Source organism: Oratosquilla oratoria, chromosome 28 (assembly GCF_046742065.1).
Source record: "Oratosquilla oratoria isolate Oo_2021 chromosome 28, ASM4674206v1, whole genome shotgun sequence".
Taxonomy (NCBI): domain Eukaryota; kingdom Metazoa; phylum Arthropoda; class Malacostraca; order Stomatopoda; family Squillidae; genus Oratosquilla; species Oratosquilla oratoria.
Genome location: NC_134804.1, coordinates 32,181,282 through 32,201,669, shown reverse-complemented (window position 1 = coordinate 32,201,669; position 20,388 = coordinate 32,181,282). Strand labels below are relative to the sequence as shown.

Genomic DNA, 20,388 nt, shown 5'->3' with positions numbered 1-20,388 from the left:
TGATTAGATATCTTGGCTGGGGATAATGATTTATTCAAAAGATATATGTAGTTTTCACATAGGGCCCTACAACAGCTTGGATGTAACTCAACTCACTATCCCACTTCCACGTAGTGGTAAGTGAGAAACCCGTGATAAGGCAAAGCCCTGTCAGTGGATCCCGGGAATCGAACTCACGACCGCCTGAACATGAGTCTGACACGGTATCCACAGGGTAACCGCGCGGCCCGTTCGATGTAACATCACAAAAAAAAAAAAAAAAAAAAAAAAAAAAAAATATATATATATATATAATAATATATATATAATAATAATGATAATAATAATAATAATAAACGTTTTGCGTTGTTGTCCACGTGTAACGAAGGAGAAATGATAATCCATTTTTTGTTCTAAATTGCAGGACAGAACTATGATGTTGAGGCCCATGTCACGACAAGACATTTTCTACTCCGGAAGCATTGCGAACCTCCGAGAGTACAAGTCCCAGATGTCCATGCTGTCGTACAGAGAGTCGTCCTTAAGCGTGCAGGGCACAGGAGCCTCCCAGGTCGTCATGGACGCCATTGATGGCTACCCCGACGACGGGCGATCATGCAAGTACTCGAGGTCAAAATGTTTGTCAAAGTGTAGGAGAGAGGCCAAACGCAGAGTATGGGATCCAATATATTTGACATTTCACCCAGCAGGGCTTCTTCAGGAGAAGCCCTGCTGGGCGAAACGTCAAATATATTGGATCCCATACTTTGCGTTTGGCCTCTCTCCTACAGTGCTGTTGCAGTCGTTGCTGCTTTAACTCATATGTTTGTCAAACGCTGTCCCGTTTCACCTCTTCGTCCTACTCTGAAATGCTAATGTTCCTTTGTGTGTCTACAATAAAGGACTATTTCAGACCATCATCACTTTAATTGTACAGACACTCCTCAACTTACGAATGAGTTACGTTCCCAACGGCCGTTCGTAACTCGAAATGTTCGTAAGTCGTTATTCAACATCATTTTAAAGGTACTCAAATCTACATGCATAAGTATGATATAAAGTCAATACATGTTTTCTTATCCTAAAACACATTACTAATGATACATAAAACAAAAATAAATTGTAATACTAATACTTTAATGTTGGATTTCTTACCTTTGAAACTGGTAAAGTAGGCTTGAGGCTTCGTTCGTATGTCTGAAAGTTCGTAAGTCGAATGTTCGTAAGTAGAGGAGCGTCTGTACTTTTCTTGTTATTCTTTATAATTATGTTCGAGCTCAAATTATTTGTCAAACGCTATCCTGTTTCACCTCTTCTCTCTACTCTTAAATATTGATGTTCCCTTGTACATCTACAGTACAACGAAGGACTAGACCATCATAATTTTAATTATTATTTTTCTTTTTTTTTTCTATTTAGCATTGTGTTCGTGTTTACCTGAATCCGTAAGAGGGACCTTGAGCGAGATGATGGACTTCTCCTTATTGAAGAACCCGGTCTTCCTGCTTATTGGAATGGCCAATGTATTTGGTATGCTTGGGTTCTACACTCCTTTCGTCTACCTTCCAGCAGCTGCCATAGAAAAGGTGAAAAATTAATCCTAGATTTTGCAGTAGGAGTGTAATTATGATCGTGTAACTAAGGATAGGTTTTTGAGAAATTAAATAAGTTAGAACCATCTGATGGTAAAGTCTGGAGCAAAATTTGCTACTGTTACGATACGGGAAACTTGTCCTGTTTGTAGTTTACCACTAATACAACATAGCACATCCACACAAAAACACATTCACACTCATATCACTAAACAAGCTCTCCAAGACAGGCTACTAAACTTAATATTCTACCAATACCCACCAGAAATCAGACTAGAAAAAGTATCATAAGAAGTAAGAATCACACTGATAACCTTGCATTCAGAACATCATCCAGCACTAAAACAATACCAATACAGAATAGGTGTGGCCACAGATTCAAATTACCCAAGATGCAATAACTCACAGAAGACATAGAACTCCCCATTTCATAATGCCCTACACTAACAATCTCTAGACAACGACACGGTATGTCTTCCCTGACTGACTTATGGTCCCGCCCAGTGGCCGTAGCCGGTTACCTGGAGGCCGTGGCTCTCCTGCAAGAGAGACCTGGGGCAACAGACTGTAGATGACGTCATGACTAGTGCAAAGGTGCGCGCACCAATCGGATCACAATGCTGATTCCTTTTGTACACCTAATTGTACTTCCCTAAGTAACAATTAAAATTTCCCGTTACAGGGTGTTGAAAAAAGCTCCGCGACACTCCTCATTTCTATCATTGGAATCACCAACACTGTCGGTCGAGTCCTGTCCGGTTTGATCGCCGATATACCCAGAGTCGACGCTCTGTTTGTCAACAATATCTGCATCGTCCTTTCCGGCCTCTGTGTCTTCCTCACGCCTTTTGCCTACTCCTACACATCCTTCGCAGTCATAGCAGTCTTCTTCGGATTCTTTGTCTGTACGTATCTCCGGAAATTATTTACTACGGTGTTTGAGTATTTATTATTAGTCGCTTCTGTCTTTTCCATTTAAGCAGTAGGGAAGAAAATCATAGCATATAAGTGTTCTTTGTAAAGTGTTAATTTTATTTGACCTAACCAATTTTTTTCAAGTGTATTGACGTTATTGACATTTGTTACAGTTTTGTTTTGAACCAGAATGGACAAAGATATTTCTAAATTCATTCATTTCATGATTAAAATAATTTATAAACTTTGCATATGTAATATAACACATTATAATTATAAATCGAGGCACAACTTCATAAAAGTATTTTTGCTTACCAGTAACATTAATTGTTTTATTGTGATGGTGGTATTGCCTTAGGAAAAGGTTTACTATCACCCTTGTTATATATCAACAACAACAATAACAAAGTAAAAATTAATCAAAAATAGTCAGGGCTCAATAATTAGAAGTTAGATATATATTATCACTTGTGCTTTTGGGGCTTGAGCAAAATGAAGAGTACAGTCTTGTCATGTTAAGAGATGGGAAGGCCACGTTTAATTTGATACGTATAGAAGAAAATGTGTTCAACAGTCATTTTCTTTCCTAAATCATGAGTGTAGAAACTGTTTCATAGATTATCTTGGTCATTACCTTGTACCTATATTCAGTGTAATACCATTTCTTGACATTTGGTGTTAAAATACGTATGCAAAGTACATAAATTATTTATAGAAATATATAAGTGCACTTGATATTTCTTGTAAATGATGCAGGTTCTCTTTAATCAACCCTTTTTTTTTTAATACTGTGTATATTTTTCTCAAATGTCTACGTAGGACGCTCATGCAAAGCTGGTTTTGTCATCATACATTTTCTTCCAATTCATGAAACACATTGTTTATTTGTTGGTGTTAGAGGATCGTATATATTATGAAAATTAACCTTTCACAGCCTAAGAGGAAGAGTTTGTCCCCTTAAAATGATTATTACCTTCATGGACACTTGACTTCATGCCATTTTGTTCAGTTTAGTCACAGTGTTACTTAACTTGGGGAGCTAGCACGCCCTGGGGACTCTGAAATCAATCTTAGGGAGTGTTGGGAATACATGGCCGTAAAATATCACTTCCTAACAAGGCCCCTTACTTCACCTTACTTCCCTTTATCCTATTAATCAGATGTTAACCAGAGTTAGGGTGACGCTACATTGCCTAGACCTCTCTACAAAAGTGTTACGGTTGGGAAAGGTTAAGAAACACTGGGTTACTTTAGGTGAATCTCTCTTGGGGTGGGTCGAAGACTGAGCTTAGTGGTTCCCAAACCAGCCCGGGCTCCTAGTCCTCCCTCCTTTGAGGCCCGCGCTGGGAGACCCCTTGGGTGGTCGACAACAGCTTGAGAGAAGGTTGGCAGACCAAAGGCCAGTAACAGTGGGTGGATGTCAGACTATTTTATTCAGTGTTGAATTGGTCTACCGGAAGGTTAAGAATAAGAGAGGATCTTTGAGCAAAGAGGGCGGGAACCACTAAAGAAAGAACAAGCTTCATGTCTGAGGACCCCGTGTTCTGAAACCTATATACCATTCACCAAGCTCATTTCACTAATATTTACCCATTTGTGTTACTGTTGCATTTTCCTTTTGCACCTAAATCATGCACATTTACTGATAAATAAGACTTCATAACATTGTCCTAAAATGCATAAAAAAAACATGTTCATATGCAACAGATCTAATTATATGATATACTTTTAAGGTCTGCGTTGAATTTTGAATGGTATACTGCATCCCTAATGTGCATGCTTAATGTGCTTTTTATGCCTGTTGTACTGATGTATAGAGTAAGCATTCTAATCAGCCCTTCACACATAATACTGTGTTGGCAATGTATTACTGTTGTATACAAATCTTCTCCGCTTTTGTAAGGTGGTTATCGAGACAAAGATAGAAACCACTGACGTTCTATTTTGGTAGATTTACTGCAATTCTGAAATAACAACAGCTTCTCTAACCGTGCACATGCTTAAACGAGATAAATGCACGTTAGCAACGTCAAGTGATAAGTGTTATCATTAAGATCTATCTATAATGAAAACTTAAATTACATCGGGATGAGAAATTACAGAAATTCAAAATATTCGTTTCATATTGCATCACCTTCAGCATCATTTGAGTTACATAAATATTTCGTCTCTTCCATACCCCTTATTCGCTCATATTCATATCTATATCCCTAAATTTATATATATCCATGTCTACATCTATATATATATATATATATATATATATATATATACCAATTGTGTTAATTAATACAACATTGACAGTAAATCACTCTATGAGCATGACGTAAGAAGTAAAAAAAAAAAACATTAAAGGAAATGAGGTTTGAATGAAGACCGTAGAATGTGGGGCAACTGCGCCAATTCATCACGTAACTGCGGCCGAAGCCGTCACTTCTGCCCTGTGTGCAACAGTCACTGCTGGCAATCGGAGAGAAGTGCGGGATTCGAACCCACAACTAAGGGAATGCAAGACCAGCATGTTACCGATCACGGTGTCATATTAAAGTGTGGATATGCGGGACCCATTAATATTATAGTTTCCATAATCATACAAAAAGAATGAGATTGGGATTCTTTAAAGTGGCTCACTTTTTCCCAGTATTGGCGCAGTTAACCCCCTTTCTGTGGTATACATAAATACGTGTGCGCGTGTGAAGACACACAGACACACACGCATACACACACACACACACACACACACACACAAAGTGGAGGACACTTGGAACAAGCTGGACGAAACAATAGTGGGTGCAAAAACCATACACTAATTTAGGAGCAAACTTAGATACTGCGAGATACAAAGGCGGGACACCACGAGCGTAGCTCCCCTTCCCGTAAGATACAACTAGGTAAACACACACACACACACACACATGCATTGACCAAAGAGATCATTTTATTAGGAATGTAAGCGTTTTAAGAGGTCATGGGAATAAACTGAGAAAGGTTAAATGTCTAAGATGTAAACAAATACAGTTTTCCAGGGATACATAAATACTTGGAATAGCTTATGAGGTGATACACCCCAAACTGAAACAATACATAAATCAAAATCTAAGTACGATAATTAGACAATGAGTATATAGACCAAGTTGGGACAATACATGCATTTTAAGCTAGGAATGATAAAATGGACAGTAAGAGACGGGACCTCACGAACGTTTCTCCTTTCCTGTAAATTACAATTAGGTAAATGCAGTTAGGAACACACTCCACAAACAATACACACAAACACACACACCCCGTGGCGCAGTGGTTAGAGTTCCCGGCTGCCACTACGGCGGTCCGGGTTCCAATCCCACCCAGGGCTGAAATAATTTCAGTATCGCTGCGCTGCGAGTTTTTACTCCAACTCTCGTGGGCGGGGAGTTGGGTGGGGGTGTGCGTGGACGATCACAGCATATATGAACTCTGAACTCTCTTCCGGGAGAGAAATAGCTGTCGATCACGAGTCCAACACGTGATCCAAGGCCATGGTGAATCACATATACACACACATACACACACTGCTAAAACAATTAGAAACCTGTGTGAGATGATTAATGTATGCATAAGGTCATGCACAGGAGTGGTTAAGTGTGGAGATCATCATTGTCATCTTCATTACCATCATCATTGTTGTTAACATTATTACTGGCATTGTCATCACTATTATTCTGATAACTTGTCTTTATTACGAGTATGTAATGAGTGGAAACGAGTGAGTGGCAAGTACTCTTTAATTCAAGCAGACTCATTACGATAGAGAAGACTCAAATGTCTGAAGTTGTATAGGAGGATCATTATGGCTTTAGCTTTGAGTACAGCAAAAGTAGTGGGAATTGATATTCTCTAATGAAAGAATATAGGATACTGCCCAGAAGCAGTGAGTAGATTTTAATATTACTGAAAAAAGTTAAGGGCAGCCGGCTCATCAAAGACATAATCTAGCAAAAGAAAATTCATGAGATGATAGATCAGAATGCGTTAGATTGGTTTAATTTAATGTGCTATTTATTACACAGCTGAGCTAGATCGTTTTATGTTTCACAAACTAGTTGTCCAATCAGTAGAAAGTACTTTGGACAACCAAGTTGCATCATTGGCATAATAGTAGGGTTAGTTGCCGATTACACTAAGAAAGAAAAAAAAATAGTTGAGAATAAAAAGTGACGGACCAAGTACATCACCGTGTGGTACTCCCGAGCGCACCATCCGCGGAACAAACAAAAATCTGTCCACGCTGACTATGAGAACGATTGCTTCGTGAGATCCAGAGGGGTCCAAGATAGAGAAGTGTAGTCTCCCAATGACTGTTCAAGATATTTATAGATGAAATCATGAAGGGAATGAAGGCATGGGGATGTGAAAGGGTTGGTAAGTTGGATTTTTAATGAATGCATACAGTCCCTTGATGGGAGGCACTATGAATATTGGTTTACAATTTTGAAAAATTTTGTGAAAAGAGGATACATATAGAAACAAATAATGACAAAGGTATGAAGATTGGAGAAAGAAGAGAAAGCACCTTAAGAACTGATCTGAAAATTGCCAAGAGAGAGGAAGTAGAAAAGTTCGGATGCCTAAGGGTTGATATGGAGGCGGATGGAGGAACAAGTCTGTAGGTGACGCGCAGGGTGATAGGTACATAAGGCAGGGACGAGACAGGGACATGTCAGGTACATGCCGTCAGGCAGGAACTGAGATAGGGGGATCTCACCGAGACCAAGAGAAGCGATAGTGGAGAGCGTAGTGGAGCACTTGTATATATTCGCACTTACATGTAATTAAGTAGCACTTGAGAGCCATTGTGACACTGTCAGCTGGAAACACCAAGAAGGTGAAACGATACACGGTCTCCAAAGTGGTTCCAGAGTAATTCCGTTGCCTACGTCAAAGACTACACCGATGCAGGAGAAAGCTTGATTCCGTCCTCCCTTATATGTAGGAATTGTGATGTTTCCACGCATGGAAATAGTGAAGAATGCCTCCCACAAGGGAGAAATGGCCCATCGCAATGGTCTTTCGTTTCCTGGGAGCATGATTTTTACTCAAAATATTTTTTTGAAGTATCACGTAGCTTAGATTTTGAGGAACAAACGTATTATTCAAGGTAGCGTTGAGACCGAGATAGGTGGCGAGAGAAAACAAAAGACATCTTGCAAAAGACTAATATTTTTATATCTGTTCTTTTAATTTCCTATTTCTCTATTCATGATTTTCTTGTAGTGGACTGTCGTAACTCGAGCTGACGTAAGTCGAGTGTGACGTAAACCGGGACTTTACAGAAAGAAAATGTCATATATATATATATATATATATATATATATATATATTTATATATATACATATATATATATACATATATATATGTATATGTATATATATATATATATGTATGTATATATATTATACATAAGCATACATACCATAATTTTTATGTGTGTGCACTTTTATTTGCATGTGATTTTTCAGGACATGTAAACTTTTTTCCCTTATCTATGTATCCCTAATGTTTGATGACCAAAGGACATTATTATCTAACTTTTCCTGCATTCATGCCATTTTTACATCAACTTCGCTGTGTGGACATCCCTGCCGCAGCTGCATATATCGCCCTCACCTCCATCCTCCTCGTCGACCTTCTCGGACTCAGGAAGCTGACCAATTCTTTCGGGCTCCTTTGTATCTTCAGGGGAATTGCTGGGATCCTCGGACCGCCAGTTTCAGGTATAACAATAAAAAAAGATCAGCACCGGAAAGCGAGTGAGTTTAGGGTCCTGGGAACCTTCGGCCGTGGTCACACTAGTCACTAAGAACGCTGGAACCCTGGGTTGGCACAGGATTTTCGCCCATCGGTCCAGTGAATTGGGGTTTTCTTCGCTTGTCCATATGGGCAGGCAGGTAGACGTCGCGACAACATTCGGCGCGGATCGTTTCCTCCTCAACAGTTCTTGTCTTGGAGGTGCCCAAATTTACTGACATTTACGTTTCAAAGAACTATTGGACAACACACGCGCGAACGTATTCCCTGAAAGATTGATATATATGGCATATCAATGTATTCGAAAAGAATCCACAGATAATCTGATTTATACTGATGAAAAAGTACAACAAAAAACAAGACACAATTCAATTATAATAGTATTAGCGAAATAAGTTTCTCGTGTTGGGCAATTGTTGTGATGTCCACGTCTCCAACAAATTTGAACACATTCTTTGTTCTTTTTAACTCGTTCTAGATCTTGCTTATTCCCATGGGCTTGTAAATAGCTTACTAATGCTAATGCTTACAAAATGTGCTTTTTTTCATCGCAGTCGTTTTCATTTGGATTACAACGCTACAATGTAACCGCATTGTATCGGTGGGCGACCTTGTGCTGACTAACGCTCTGCCTGCGGAGGGATCTTCCCTTAGCCGAATAGAATCACCTGGCGACCGTTAGAACAAACTATTACTCGCAAAACACAGCGACAGGGTTAAAGACAAGCCTGAATGTCTCGGGCACAGCGGTTTCGACGACTAGTGTGATCCCGGATAGAGCTTTTCCAAGACATCTCTTTGTCGGTTGTCTTGACAAAGAATACACTGGCTGGTGCAGCCAGTTGGTGGGCATTTCCCGGATGATCAACCTCCATCTAACCGTTCCTATTCGTACCCTGACCATTCCAGATAAAAAGGATGGGACATCAGCTCTAGATGGGCATTATGTGTTAACTTTATAAAACACTAATACATTAAACATCCTGAAGACCAAAACTGTTCTGCAGTGATCAACGGAACAAAGTCCACTGAGTGGTGCTTGACAAAATGAAGACCGTATTTACACACTTATGGAATGAAGTACATTTGCTAGAGTACGGAAATCTTGTATATGCTCGTGAGATTTCTGACAAATTGATACCACTGACCGAACCGTTATGCTTGATATCTATAACGTGCACGCTGCAGCGCCAATGTACTTCAGAGTACAGTACTTGCGTTCTATTTGCTCAGCATCGTATCTAACCTTTAGCAAGTAGAAGAGAAAGTCCAAAAAAACGGCTCGCAGTAGTTAGCAATGCTCAAACAAGGTGGAATGAGAAGTAATTAACGATAACCCGTAAAACTCGTGATGTTGCATGCTACTGCATGGTATGGGCTTAGCCCTGTAGATCAGGTGTTGTATGGAAGTGTTCCTGCTGGGCATGTCAAACAACACCGCTAATTAAATACTTTTATCCAACAAGTGAATGGAAGGCTTAAACAAACGCAAGAGCTGCAGATAAGTAAACCCGCACAAGACTCTGGACAATCTTTGGGAGCGCCAACGGGCGCAGGATTCATGCCGTAGGTAAGTTTGCTGAGACCGTTCGTTGCCAAGGTACCGCGCTACTGAATGGTCCATGACTAAAATAGGGGGGCGGGGATTTTTTACAGCTGCCTACATCTCTCTGTCTTCAATCATCCTGGTGGAACTGATGGGACTGGCGAACCTCACAAACGCGTTCGGACTCTTGATTCTCTTCCGGGGTCTTTCCTCGATGATCGGGCCGCCGCTTGCAGGTAACCAAGTCCCTTCCGTTTCCGTCCCAAGAGAGTAGTCTTTGCCTTCTTTGCATTTCCACTGTCAGCTTTCCTCGTCTAGTAGTCTGTGGCTTGATTTTTCTCATTCGTTTTGCCTTGCCCGAAACTAACTCACCATATACTGAACAGCATGAGGCTAAAAGATTGATGGTACCCTCTTCTTGTCCCCCTTCTTTACTTGTCTGTTTGCTTGTAGAATGTCTGTGATGGTTTTCTTATGTCCCAGTCTAGATAGTACATGTGATCATATATAGAACAAATTTTGTGGTTGAATAGTTAGAACCAATTTTGATGTAGTTTCAGGATTGGCACTGTCAGTGACCAAGAACCATCGAATCAACGATTGCTGAAGCATTTAGTGCATTTCGTCATTCAGATGGGTTTAGATTCGTATTGTCCAAATTCCATCGTCAAGGAAGTCTTTTGAGAAGCTTAAACTTATTCAAAGCACAGGGAAATTGGGTGTAAAAGGCTCCAATGTTTCGAACATCCGACAAAGGCATCCAGGATTGTGGATGAGCGGGTGATCACTGGAGGCGACCATTGTGTAATCAGTAAGCACATATACTCGGCAAGTGGTAGATCCTGGGTTCGAGTTCTGATTGAAGCTAGCTTTTCAGTGACACTCCCTACCTGTAATAGTGAGAAAGAGAGATGCACTGGAGGAAGTAGGAGACATGGATGCGATAATAGGTAACAGGGTGATGGAGCGAATAACAGATTTGTAATAGAGGATGAAGTTGATGATAGTAGAAACTTGATGACAAAAGTTTGCGCAGAATTAGGTTGTCATTATTACTTATTGGGAATGGGTCTAGGGTGAGGTAAGGTTACATCCTGACAGAAGAGTGAAAGGGAGATTGCTGGCGTGAACATTGTGAGAGAAATTGGGTGAGTACCGGGTCATGAAACAGTGAAGGCAGGAGTGGGAGGTATAGAAAAAAAAACAAGTTGGAGATAGGAAAGAAATACAAAAAGAATATTCGAGGTAGATGAATTAGGTAACAGAGAAATAGAGATAAAAAGATAAAGTATTTATAAAGTGTATGACTGACATCAAACAGTTTTATGCAGATGAGTGTCAGATTCACGACATATCGATCGATCAAGACCCATTTTTTGTCTCCAATCTGACCCTTGGTCGAGTGAAAAAATATTCTACCATGAGCCAAATTAAAATTGGTTAGTGGAGATCAAAATAGAAGAATCTAACATTGAAAGGGAATGGGAGAGATGTAAGAAGGAAGTTTTCGTAACTGCGTGGAGGATGATTCCAAGAGAACAGGAGCTAAAGGAGGAGGAAAGAACTATAGGAATGGATTAAAGGTGAATGGGAAAGAAGAATTATATGGAAAATCTTAGCTATGTCGAGATGAAAGGGACAAAAACTCAACGAAATAAGTAATGAACTGAGGGAAACTTTAGGCATTCGAGGAAAACAATATAATGGTTAGGTATGAGGTTAATAAGGCAAGATGCATGAGGGACGAGATGAGGACGCAACTAAAAACAGTGATTTTTTTTTTTTTTTTTTTTTTTTTGAGGAACAGAACTATCAATCCTACAAAACGATTACGACGTGGAACAGACACAAATGAGAGCAGAGGAAGAGGATAGGGAGTTCATGTAAGAGAAAGAGAAATGCAGAATACAGAAGTGGAAATTTAAACGAGCGTTTTAAGTTCAGGAAAAGTCTTTGGTTGGACAGAACATAGGGAGTGGTGCCGAAGAGAGGCATAAGTAGTATTGAATGGAGGAACAACCGCCACAAAAGGATCTTTAGGAGATGTGGCCTGAGAGAGGGAGAAATGCTACATGCCATTGGAGCAAATATATTGTGTGGCCTCTGTTTATAAAAGAAAACTACTCAAATCGCAAGGGTTATAGAGTAAAATACCTATTAGTATCCAAGGAAAGTGTATGATAGAAATTTTATAGAATAAAAAAAAAAAAAAAAACAGAAACGTGTGGGGGGATCCAGGGTGGATTTGGACTATAGGGGGGTGAAGTCATAGAAAAGGTCTCCGCATTCCAGCAAGTAAATGAAGAGTTTATGGATGATGAGAAGAGTATGTCACTTGTATCTGCATAAATCATTTGATAATGTGGACAGAGAAGCAACGTGGATTGTAATGGCGAAAGGCCTGTCGGGATAAAAAACTGATAAGGGTTCTGAGGAATAGATTAGTACTGGGATAAGTTGTATAGACACGGTAAAGGAAACATGGACTGGAGGTGAAGCTTTATTCCTGACGTTTCGTCTACCGACTTTCTCTTTGAGAAAGTCGTTAGACGAAACGTCAGGAATAAAGCTTCACCTCCAGTCCATGTTTCCTTTACCGTGTCTATACAACTTGTTCACATGGATTTTCATAGTACTGGGATAGATGTAGTTAGTGGCAGATCCAGTGGGGTGTCTGAGGGGAGTAACCCCCCCCCCCCAATTGTTCTTTCATTGCCTCATTGCAGAGATCGAGAAACCTGCCTCGTGTACACCGGTACGTGGCAGAAAGACAGTAATACAGTGCCAGATTTTCCCCAGCATTTAATAAGCTACTTCACTGAGAATAATTGGAAGGATATTCTATACACTATTAAGGGTAAATCTTTAAAAATGTAGGGTTAAGTATTACTTTTGCCCAATATTTTGAAAGAAACTAAATCAACTGAAAACATATACTTCAATTTATATTCAGAATCATTGCATTCGTGCTACAGAGTACATCTGTTTAAAAGCGTCATCTATATTTACAAAATTCAGGTTAGCCCACCCCCCTCCCAAATTTTGATCCTGGATCCGCCATTGGATATAGTTATGTGAAGATAGGAGACAGAGTAATTTAAGTCACGTATATTTGATACATTCATGGACAGTTCTAAAAGAATGGAAGAAAAGGGGAGTGAAGAATGAAACTGTGCTTGTTATCTTACAATAGATAAATTCAGAGGAACGGAATGAGATGTCTTAGAAAGTCTAGTTTTGTGTGATCTCTGAGTTATCCACATTAGGGCAAAACAGATGGACCAGATCAGATGAAGCTATCAGAAAAGGTGGACAGTGGTTCTTATATGTTTCCATTAAAATATGGAAATAATTGTGTTGTCAAGAGTAGAATACATTCATATTGATAGAAGTTCCTCGTTTTTAATCCGAATTACATCAAACTAAGGTTAAATTGATCTTTGCCCTCTTTTGAAGATATAATTCAAGGGAAGATTAGATAACTTTATGGATAGAGATGACAGGTGGTAAGGGATATGGAACTGCCTGATGTAGGCCTTATGGTCTCTTGCAGTCTCCTCCATTCTTATGATATTCTATCATAGGCGAGGTTCGTCGCGTCTGGTACTACACGTTTGTGTCTCTACTGCAACCTGTCTTAGGAAAAATGATTCATAGTTCGTCGTTACCATGCTTCCAAGGATTTGGAGAGAAATGCGTCTGTATGTATGTTTGTACGCACGTATGTATGCATGCATGTATGTATGTGTTCGTCCATATTTGTATGTTCATGGAACAGAAGTCAGAATTCAGTTCAAGTCAAACGACAGTCCACTGAATGATAGCCATAAAACAGGTGACGTGCATTGTTTCCTTAATATTGTTTTTTATCATTATTTAACCTACGACTTCGTTGTTTTCATTTGTTATCGTGGCCTGTCTCTCCACAAAGGGTAGACTGTTTTTTTATAGTCGCATTTGTAAGTTTCCTTTAGGCTTTTACTTTGGTCGATGTGCAGACTAAAGTTAGGGAGTCGAGGTCATGAAGTGGACCGAACCCCGTTCGCTCTCCAGAAATCGTAAGTACTCTAAGCGGAATGCTACTGCTTAGTCCTTTAACAAATGACCTACATTCTATACCAGTAAACACTAACAACTTCCCCTAAGAGTTAACAAGACAGTTTAATGTAAGTTCTGATAGAAAGACTTTCCTATGGGTGATGGTATCCACTCTGTACTACAAACGAGCCCTCGACGATCAAGTCTTCAGTTCTACTAACCTACTCAAGCCTTCTAATGAACTTAATCCAATTACGGATCCTGGAAACAGCCTCGGGTAGGTTGACCTACTTACAAGAAGCTCTACGCTTGGAGTAACGTCTGAATTATGCACTACAGTGGGATACATTGTTGATAGATTCTAAAGCAGCTCTGTTATATCATATCTGTGAGACATTACCACTTAGAGGATCACGCTATAGTGCAACTGACATATATCATTCTAAATGTACACATGTCAGAAGTAGTTATGATAACAGCACCTACTCAGTGCAAGAAATACATGTGATCAAACTTGAACTACGTAATGAAGGTATGAATAATGAGACTTTTATACACAGAGAAGAAGTTGATGACAATACGACCATACTGATTAATTACCCTGACATATTACAATCACGAACGGTCAGCCAAAAAAACGAGCGAATGAAATTGGTCTTCTTTAAGTCCAGAAAAGGTATCTTACCTTTCTAATTTTCCTACAGGATTCTATATTACTTTAATATTTTCTTCTCAAATTACATCTAATTTTAGATCCAATATTTGATGTGTATTTCTATTTTGGGAAGGTATTTGGAAAAACGATAAGCAAATTATTCCAAGTACTCTATCGATAATGAAATTTGAAAGATGAAATCCATAAGATATATCTTAAGTGTTTGGATTTGGAATCTTTGTGATTTTAATCGAAAAAAAAATTCACAAAATCATGATACTAGAAGACCACATACGAACATTCTACTTACTGCATTTGAAGGACGAATCCTAGAGTGATGAATTTGTACTCAATATCTCTAGGTTTACCGTGAATATACTTATTTTTTGTATTGTTACTATATTATAAGTAGATCTTTATGGTGTTTGATTTACATATTTAATAGTATCTTACCATTTTTTTAATATTATTTTCAAAAGTATTTTCCTAATTACTCCCAAAGCACAACTAAATTCGAAAATTTCCCTATCTCAGTTTTTGAAATACAAATTAGTCTCAGTAACTCCAATCCTTGTAAAACATTTTTTTTATGTGAACTGTATCATTGTACCACAGGAAGCATCTACGATGCGACGAAGAACTATGACGTCTCCTTCTACTGTGCGGGTTGCCTCCTGTTCGTGTCCGCGGGAATGCACTTCCTGATCCCGATGGTCCGGCGCATCGTCGAAAACCAACAGGTATAAGCACACACGCACACATACTTCTATACCTACCCACATGCACAAACCTTTACACATAATTTTCCTTCTACAAAAGTCCACTTCCTTTTTAACTTTCATTCTACATCTTCTCATTTCAGTTTACCTCTCACTACGTTTTCCTCCGTGTTTCTATATTTCTCTACAACCATGTGTCCGATCATATTCCCCGTTTTTGGTTGATTCAGATCCAGGGCTCAACGTCCAAGTCTCCTTCCACATGCCTCCTGAGCCGAGGCACAAACCCTAGTAAATATCCCTCGAAAGTGCTCAGTAGCAATATCCCTCTTTTATACACTACTGTCATTTCATTGTCCTAGACTTTTCTTCCCCTCCTATAAAAACCGATCCCTTGCGAGCGGCTGGTCTGTCCTAGGTAATCCATAACTCATACCTGAATCTTTTATCGCTCCCTCACTTTCTTTACCCTTCACCCTTCTCTTAAATGGCCGCTGTTACCCTGCCCATTCATTCCCCGTCTCCATTCCTTTCTTTATCGCCCTCCCTTATCCGGCACATTCCCAAGTCCGGACTCCGATCTCAGTCTGGACGCCAGGCTACAGTGACCTACACCCATCTCTTAGCTCGCACGCTGTTACCATGCCCATTTATTCCCCGGCTCCATTCCTTTCTTTATCTCTATCGCCCTCCCTTACCCGGCACATCCTCAAGTCCGGGCTCCGATCTTAGTCTAGATCATGATTTAGATCTAGATCTAGTCTACATTTAGTCTAGATCTAGAGTCTAGATCTTAGGTCATCTAGATCTTAGTCTAGATCTAAAGTCTTGCCTACAGACCTACGCCCTTCCCCAATCCCAACCTTTATCTCTCTCAAGATAATTTTCTGTATTTGCCAGTTTTTAAGATACTTGACTCCTTTGTTACAATGATGCTATTCAGATGTCTTGTTCGAAAAGAAGCCAGATGATTTCAGTCAGATGAGGACAAGACTTCGTGCTGGATTAAGGCCCTGTTCACACTAGCGGTTTGAATCGCGTCGGTACTGCATAGTCAAGGAAAAACGTAGCGGTTGTGTGTGAACGCCCCCATTGACTTACATTGTAATTGAACCACCGCTGTTCAAAACGCTAGTGTGAAGAGGGCCTAAAAATTCTTAGGGCCGAAATGAGGGTGAGGTGCCGATCTTCCGCATCTCGTCGATCAACTCCGAAAACGTTCAGTAGCCCATCTTTTGCATTTCGTTCGCAGCTTTGTGTATTCACCTCATATTTTCCTTACAATAATATTGTCTAGTTTTCTACCCATACCCATCTCATGTCTTTTTTTTTCTTCTTCTTCTTGTTAGTGCGCAATCCCAGTTTGAGTTGATAATATCTTGAACCAAGTACAAATGAAAACTCTTTTATTTGCAATTTATCACCGATACCGGCCAGTATATGATGGTTTACGCTCGCTTCTTTCGTTGTCTTCAGGTACAATACATAACCAATGAGGAGTACTTAGCTGACGTCCCTGAGGAAGGGGAGAGCGAAGCAGGGATGTCCCCTGACGGGGGCGAAGGAATCGGGATCGTCCTCGACATCAAGCCGAAGGCGTCTGTGGTCGAAGATGAGCGAGAAGATATCAACGGAAGCCAAAACATGACGGAGTTCTCGGAGGACAAGAGTAAAGTTTCTTCGCTGTAATAAGAGATGATGGGTGTTCTTCGAGCTGTCTCGATTTGTTATTTAGAAGCTTTGGCAATGGGTGATGGTACTGCAATAAAAGACAAACGAGGCGGAGATAGCTAGGTACAGGTGACTTGGTATGGGTATGGTCACTTTATGAGAGGGAAGTTTGGTGTAAGTTCCGTATTGGGTGTCAACATCATTATGTTTGTTTCAGAATTAGCAGGATTTATGTAGGCCAGGAGGATGTTAATCCTTCTTAGATAAACGGCAATTGGAAAGAAAAACTGTAATGGGGATTTAAGAAAAAGAAAAAAATTCGGATTAATTTATCCATAACATATACCCGCACATAGTCTTCAAGCTAGGCAGTATTCTCAACCATACAGTGAACTAATACTTTCAATTTCTTCATAATTTATATAGCAAAAAACCTAGTTAGTTTGTTCACTGCAAGGGCAAATTTCGAATATTGCGGGGAATTACTGTCTTAGACTAGAAGACGAAAGGGTCATTTATGATTATCATTAGCGTTATTCATAGCCTCGGACAAATCAAGTAATCACCTCACACTAACAGAATCAGTGGTGTGGTTCTTATTATTACCTGGCGGGATGAGGCTTGTTTCCAGTTAAATATGGCATTGAGAATGGAATGAACGGTAAAGGGGTAGCTGACAGTGAGATTTGACTGATGAAAGAAAGGAGATTTGTGTAGTAAATTTGTCTTTCGACTAGTCGCCCTCGGCCTGCCAATGAAATGCCTTAGATGGTCAGTGCACCGGAACGTCTGTGAAAGTCTGTATTTAAAAATCTGTATATGGGGAATTGAAAAAAATAATTGACTGATTCTTGTTGTTGAAAAACGTCAGTCATCTATAGTTTTACTCATAACTCAAAAGTGAAAAGCAGACAAGTCTATAAGGGATTGAAAATAATGACTGATTCTTGTTAAATAGTCAGTCATCTGTAGTTTTACTTCTAACTCAGAGTGAAAAGCAAAGAACAAATCTATAAAGGGAATGAAAATAATGACTGATTCTTGTTAGTCAGTCACCTATAGTTTTGCTTATAACTCAAAGTGAAACGCAAAGACTAAGTCTATAAGGGACTAAAAATAGCTGACTGATTCTTGTTGACATTGTCAGTCATCTGTAATTTTACTTATATTTCAAGGTGATAAGCAAAGAGTAAGTCTATGAAAATATCCTGAGGTCATATAATTAACTAGAGCTTGTGTATGATAGATCAGTTCGCGCAAAAAAATATATGAATTCTCTGCCAAATATAGAACGTGTCAATCTATTTTTAGAATGTGGGGGATTTTTCTTCGAAACTAACCCTTACGAGATGGACTTCTAATATGCCACGAAAATGAAACGGATTGAAATAGATTAGCAAACAAGAGCCACAGCAAGCAAATCACAACAGGAAGGAAATTTCGAGGACCTAGAAATCCTGGATTGGATGCTTAGAAAGTTTTGCCCCAATAAGTCTTTTGGATTCATCTCAGCATTGAGGCCAAAATTAGCAGAAGTGTGTCGGATGTGTTTTTGCTCATTCACCTCTGTATAGAAAGCAGCCAAAACACTCCTTCATGCTTCAGAGTTTCATTTTTAGTCTTTATCAATATCATGGTATTGTTTTAAGGTGGCGGCACACTAGGCTAGCATGCTACTTGCTTTTGCTATTTCGTTTGAGAGGAAACGACTTCGGTTACAATATTTTAGACTTCCGTATAGGTTTAACTTCTCTTAGTACGTCATTCAGCTTCTCAGTACATGACGCAAGAATAATCTGACGTTTGGATATTTGAAAAACAAACGATCGTAACCGAAGTCGCTTCCACTCAAACGAAGTCACAAAAGCAAGTAGCAAGCTAGCGAGAAATGCTTAGTGCACCGCCACCTTTAGTTAGTGACGAGACTATTTTGTAACCAAATACCGGAATTAAGGCTATATTTTTTAACCAAAAACTAGGAAATCATGGCTACTCATACTGTGTGATCACTATCATGGTAGTTATGTTGCTACTATTACTCTCTCTCATAACCACTTATCATCTCTGATCACAAACATTCCTACAACCGACGGCTGTGTACGGATATTGTACTTTGTCCTAAGCCCCCCGGTCGGTTGCGCTTAAGCCACGTTTACACGGGGCAAGTTGAGAGGCAAGTCAAGTGTGCAAGTTACTTAAACTGGAGAGGAAAGCGAGCATGTTCACACAGGCCAAGTCAGGGACAAGTGGCCTGTGCTTGCTCGCTTTCCTCTCTTGCACACTTGACTTGCTTCTCAACTTGCCCCGTGTAAACGAGGTTTTACTCTGAGCCTGTTTGACCAAGAACAGTACAACTAACGGAGTGCCCCCAAGGAACTGCTCCTGACGTTTATTCTTTGTTTGTTACAAAATATAACTTATTAATAGTGATGGGACAATAACAAAATGTTTAACTATTCTGATGCAAGTCCACATATTCCTCTCAACCTCCGATTCCGATACGAGTTTAGATACTGCTCGAAACTTCCGATAAATGACTAATAAATGTGCTTTGTTCATCAAGTACTTGTTTCCTAAAAACCAACTGTTGTGCCTGAAAATAACCATTGCAGGTATCGGAATCGGAAGTTTAGATCAGTATCGTGACTTGTATCGGAATAGTTAAATATTTTGGTATCGTTTATGTTAAAAAAAAATGCATTATTTCAATCACTGGTATTGGAAATGCATCGTCCTGTATTATTTAAATAGCTTTCCTATCGGACAACAAATGCATTGAAAACGCAGTTTGATGTGTTAGTGAAGATTGGGTTCATTTTATATCTTGTAACTTGTATGTATTTTTGTGCACTGCTTCATGGTTTAAACAAAATGTAACGCAATCATACTCCATATTGGCAAGCACATTTTTTTCATTTGAAGTGTGAAATATGTTTTGTACTGATCCCACCATCGCCCTAAACATGAAACCACAGCAAGACTGTTGTATGAACTTAGGTTAGAACTGGCTTACTTGTCAAGACAGTCGAATGTATTCATGCCTTCAGAATATACACAAATTTGATAATTTTGTTTGTATTTGGCATCAGCAAAATTTATTCACGTTCTAAATACTCAGTGCTCGATTGGATGTTCGTCAAAAACTCTTGTGATCGGACAGTCTCGAAACCATTGGAAACCAACCAGACATTGACTAATAACACAGTAAAATATCTTTGTTCCTTCCGTACCAGTAGTGAGTGGGTTATTAGAGGTGTTTAGAATAGAAAGGGATAAATACCACACCTCCTTTGTATGGAAATTTGGTTCTTAGAGCATTTGATGTTAAGAGGCAAAATGGCTCACGCGTGACGCCAGCATTTTCCCCTTTCTATTCTACACCTTAACTCGATGACCCCCTTCCTTACCAGGTGGTACTTTATATTTCTTCCTGTTGGCGCCGGGCTATTCTATCCATCTCTATGGCATCTCTTCAGACGAGAGTATAA

The 20,388-nt window shown here is 39.5% G+C and overlaps 1 protein-coding gene across 5 annotated transcripts in view; it reads left to right on the top strand.

Moving 5' to 3' along the window:
* Positions 1 to 20,388, top strand: part of LOC143040290 (monocarboxylate transporter 14-like) — a 123,042-nt gene that overhangs the window by 101,651 nt on the left and 1,003 nt on the right. For 4 of the 5 annotated variants that reach the window (XM_076211138.1, XM_076211142.1, XM_076211141.1 and 1 more), the window contains 6 exons: positions 404 to 596; positions 1,399 to 1,565; positions 2,254 to 2,476; positions 8,112 to 8,237; positions 15,126 to 15,250; positions 16,706 to 20,388. The exon at positions 16,706 to 20,388 is cut by the window's right edge and continues 1,003 nt beyond it. In XM_076211138.1, coding sequence (XP_076067253.1) covers positions 404 to 596; positions 1,399 to 1,565; positions 2,254 to 2,476; positions 8,112 to 8,237; positions 15,126 to 15,250; positions 16,706 to 16,918 — 1,047 coding nt within the window. In that variant the 3' untranslated portion in view covers positions 16,919 to 20,388. Of the gene's footprint in view, positions 1 to 403; positions 597 to 1,398; positions 1,566 to 2,253; positions 2,477 to 8,111; positions 8,238 to 9,927; positions 10,054 to 15,125; positions 15,251 to 16,705 lie in introns of all 5 variants that reach the window. The other variant, XM_076211139.1, reaches the window with a different exon arrangement.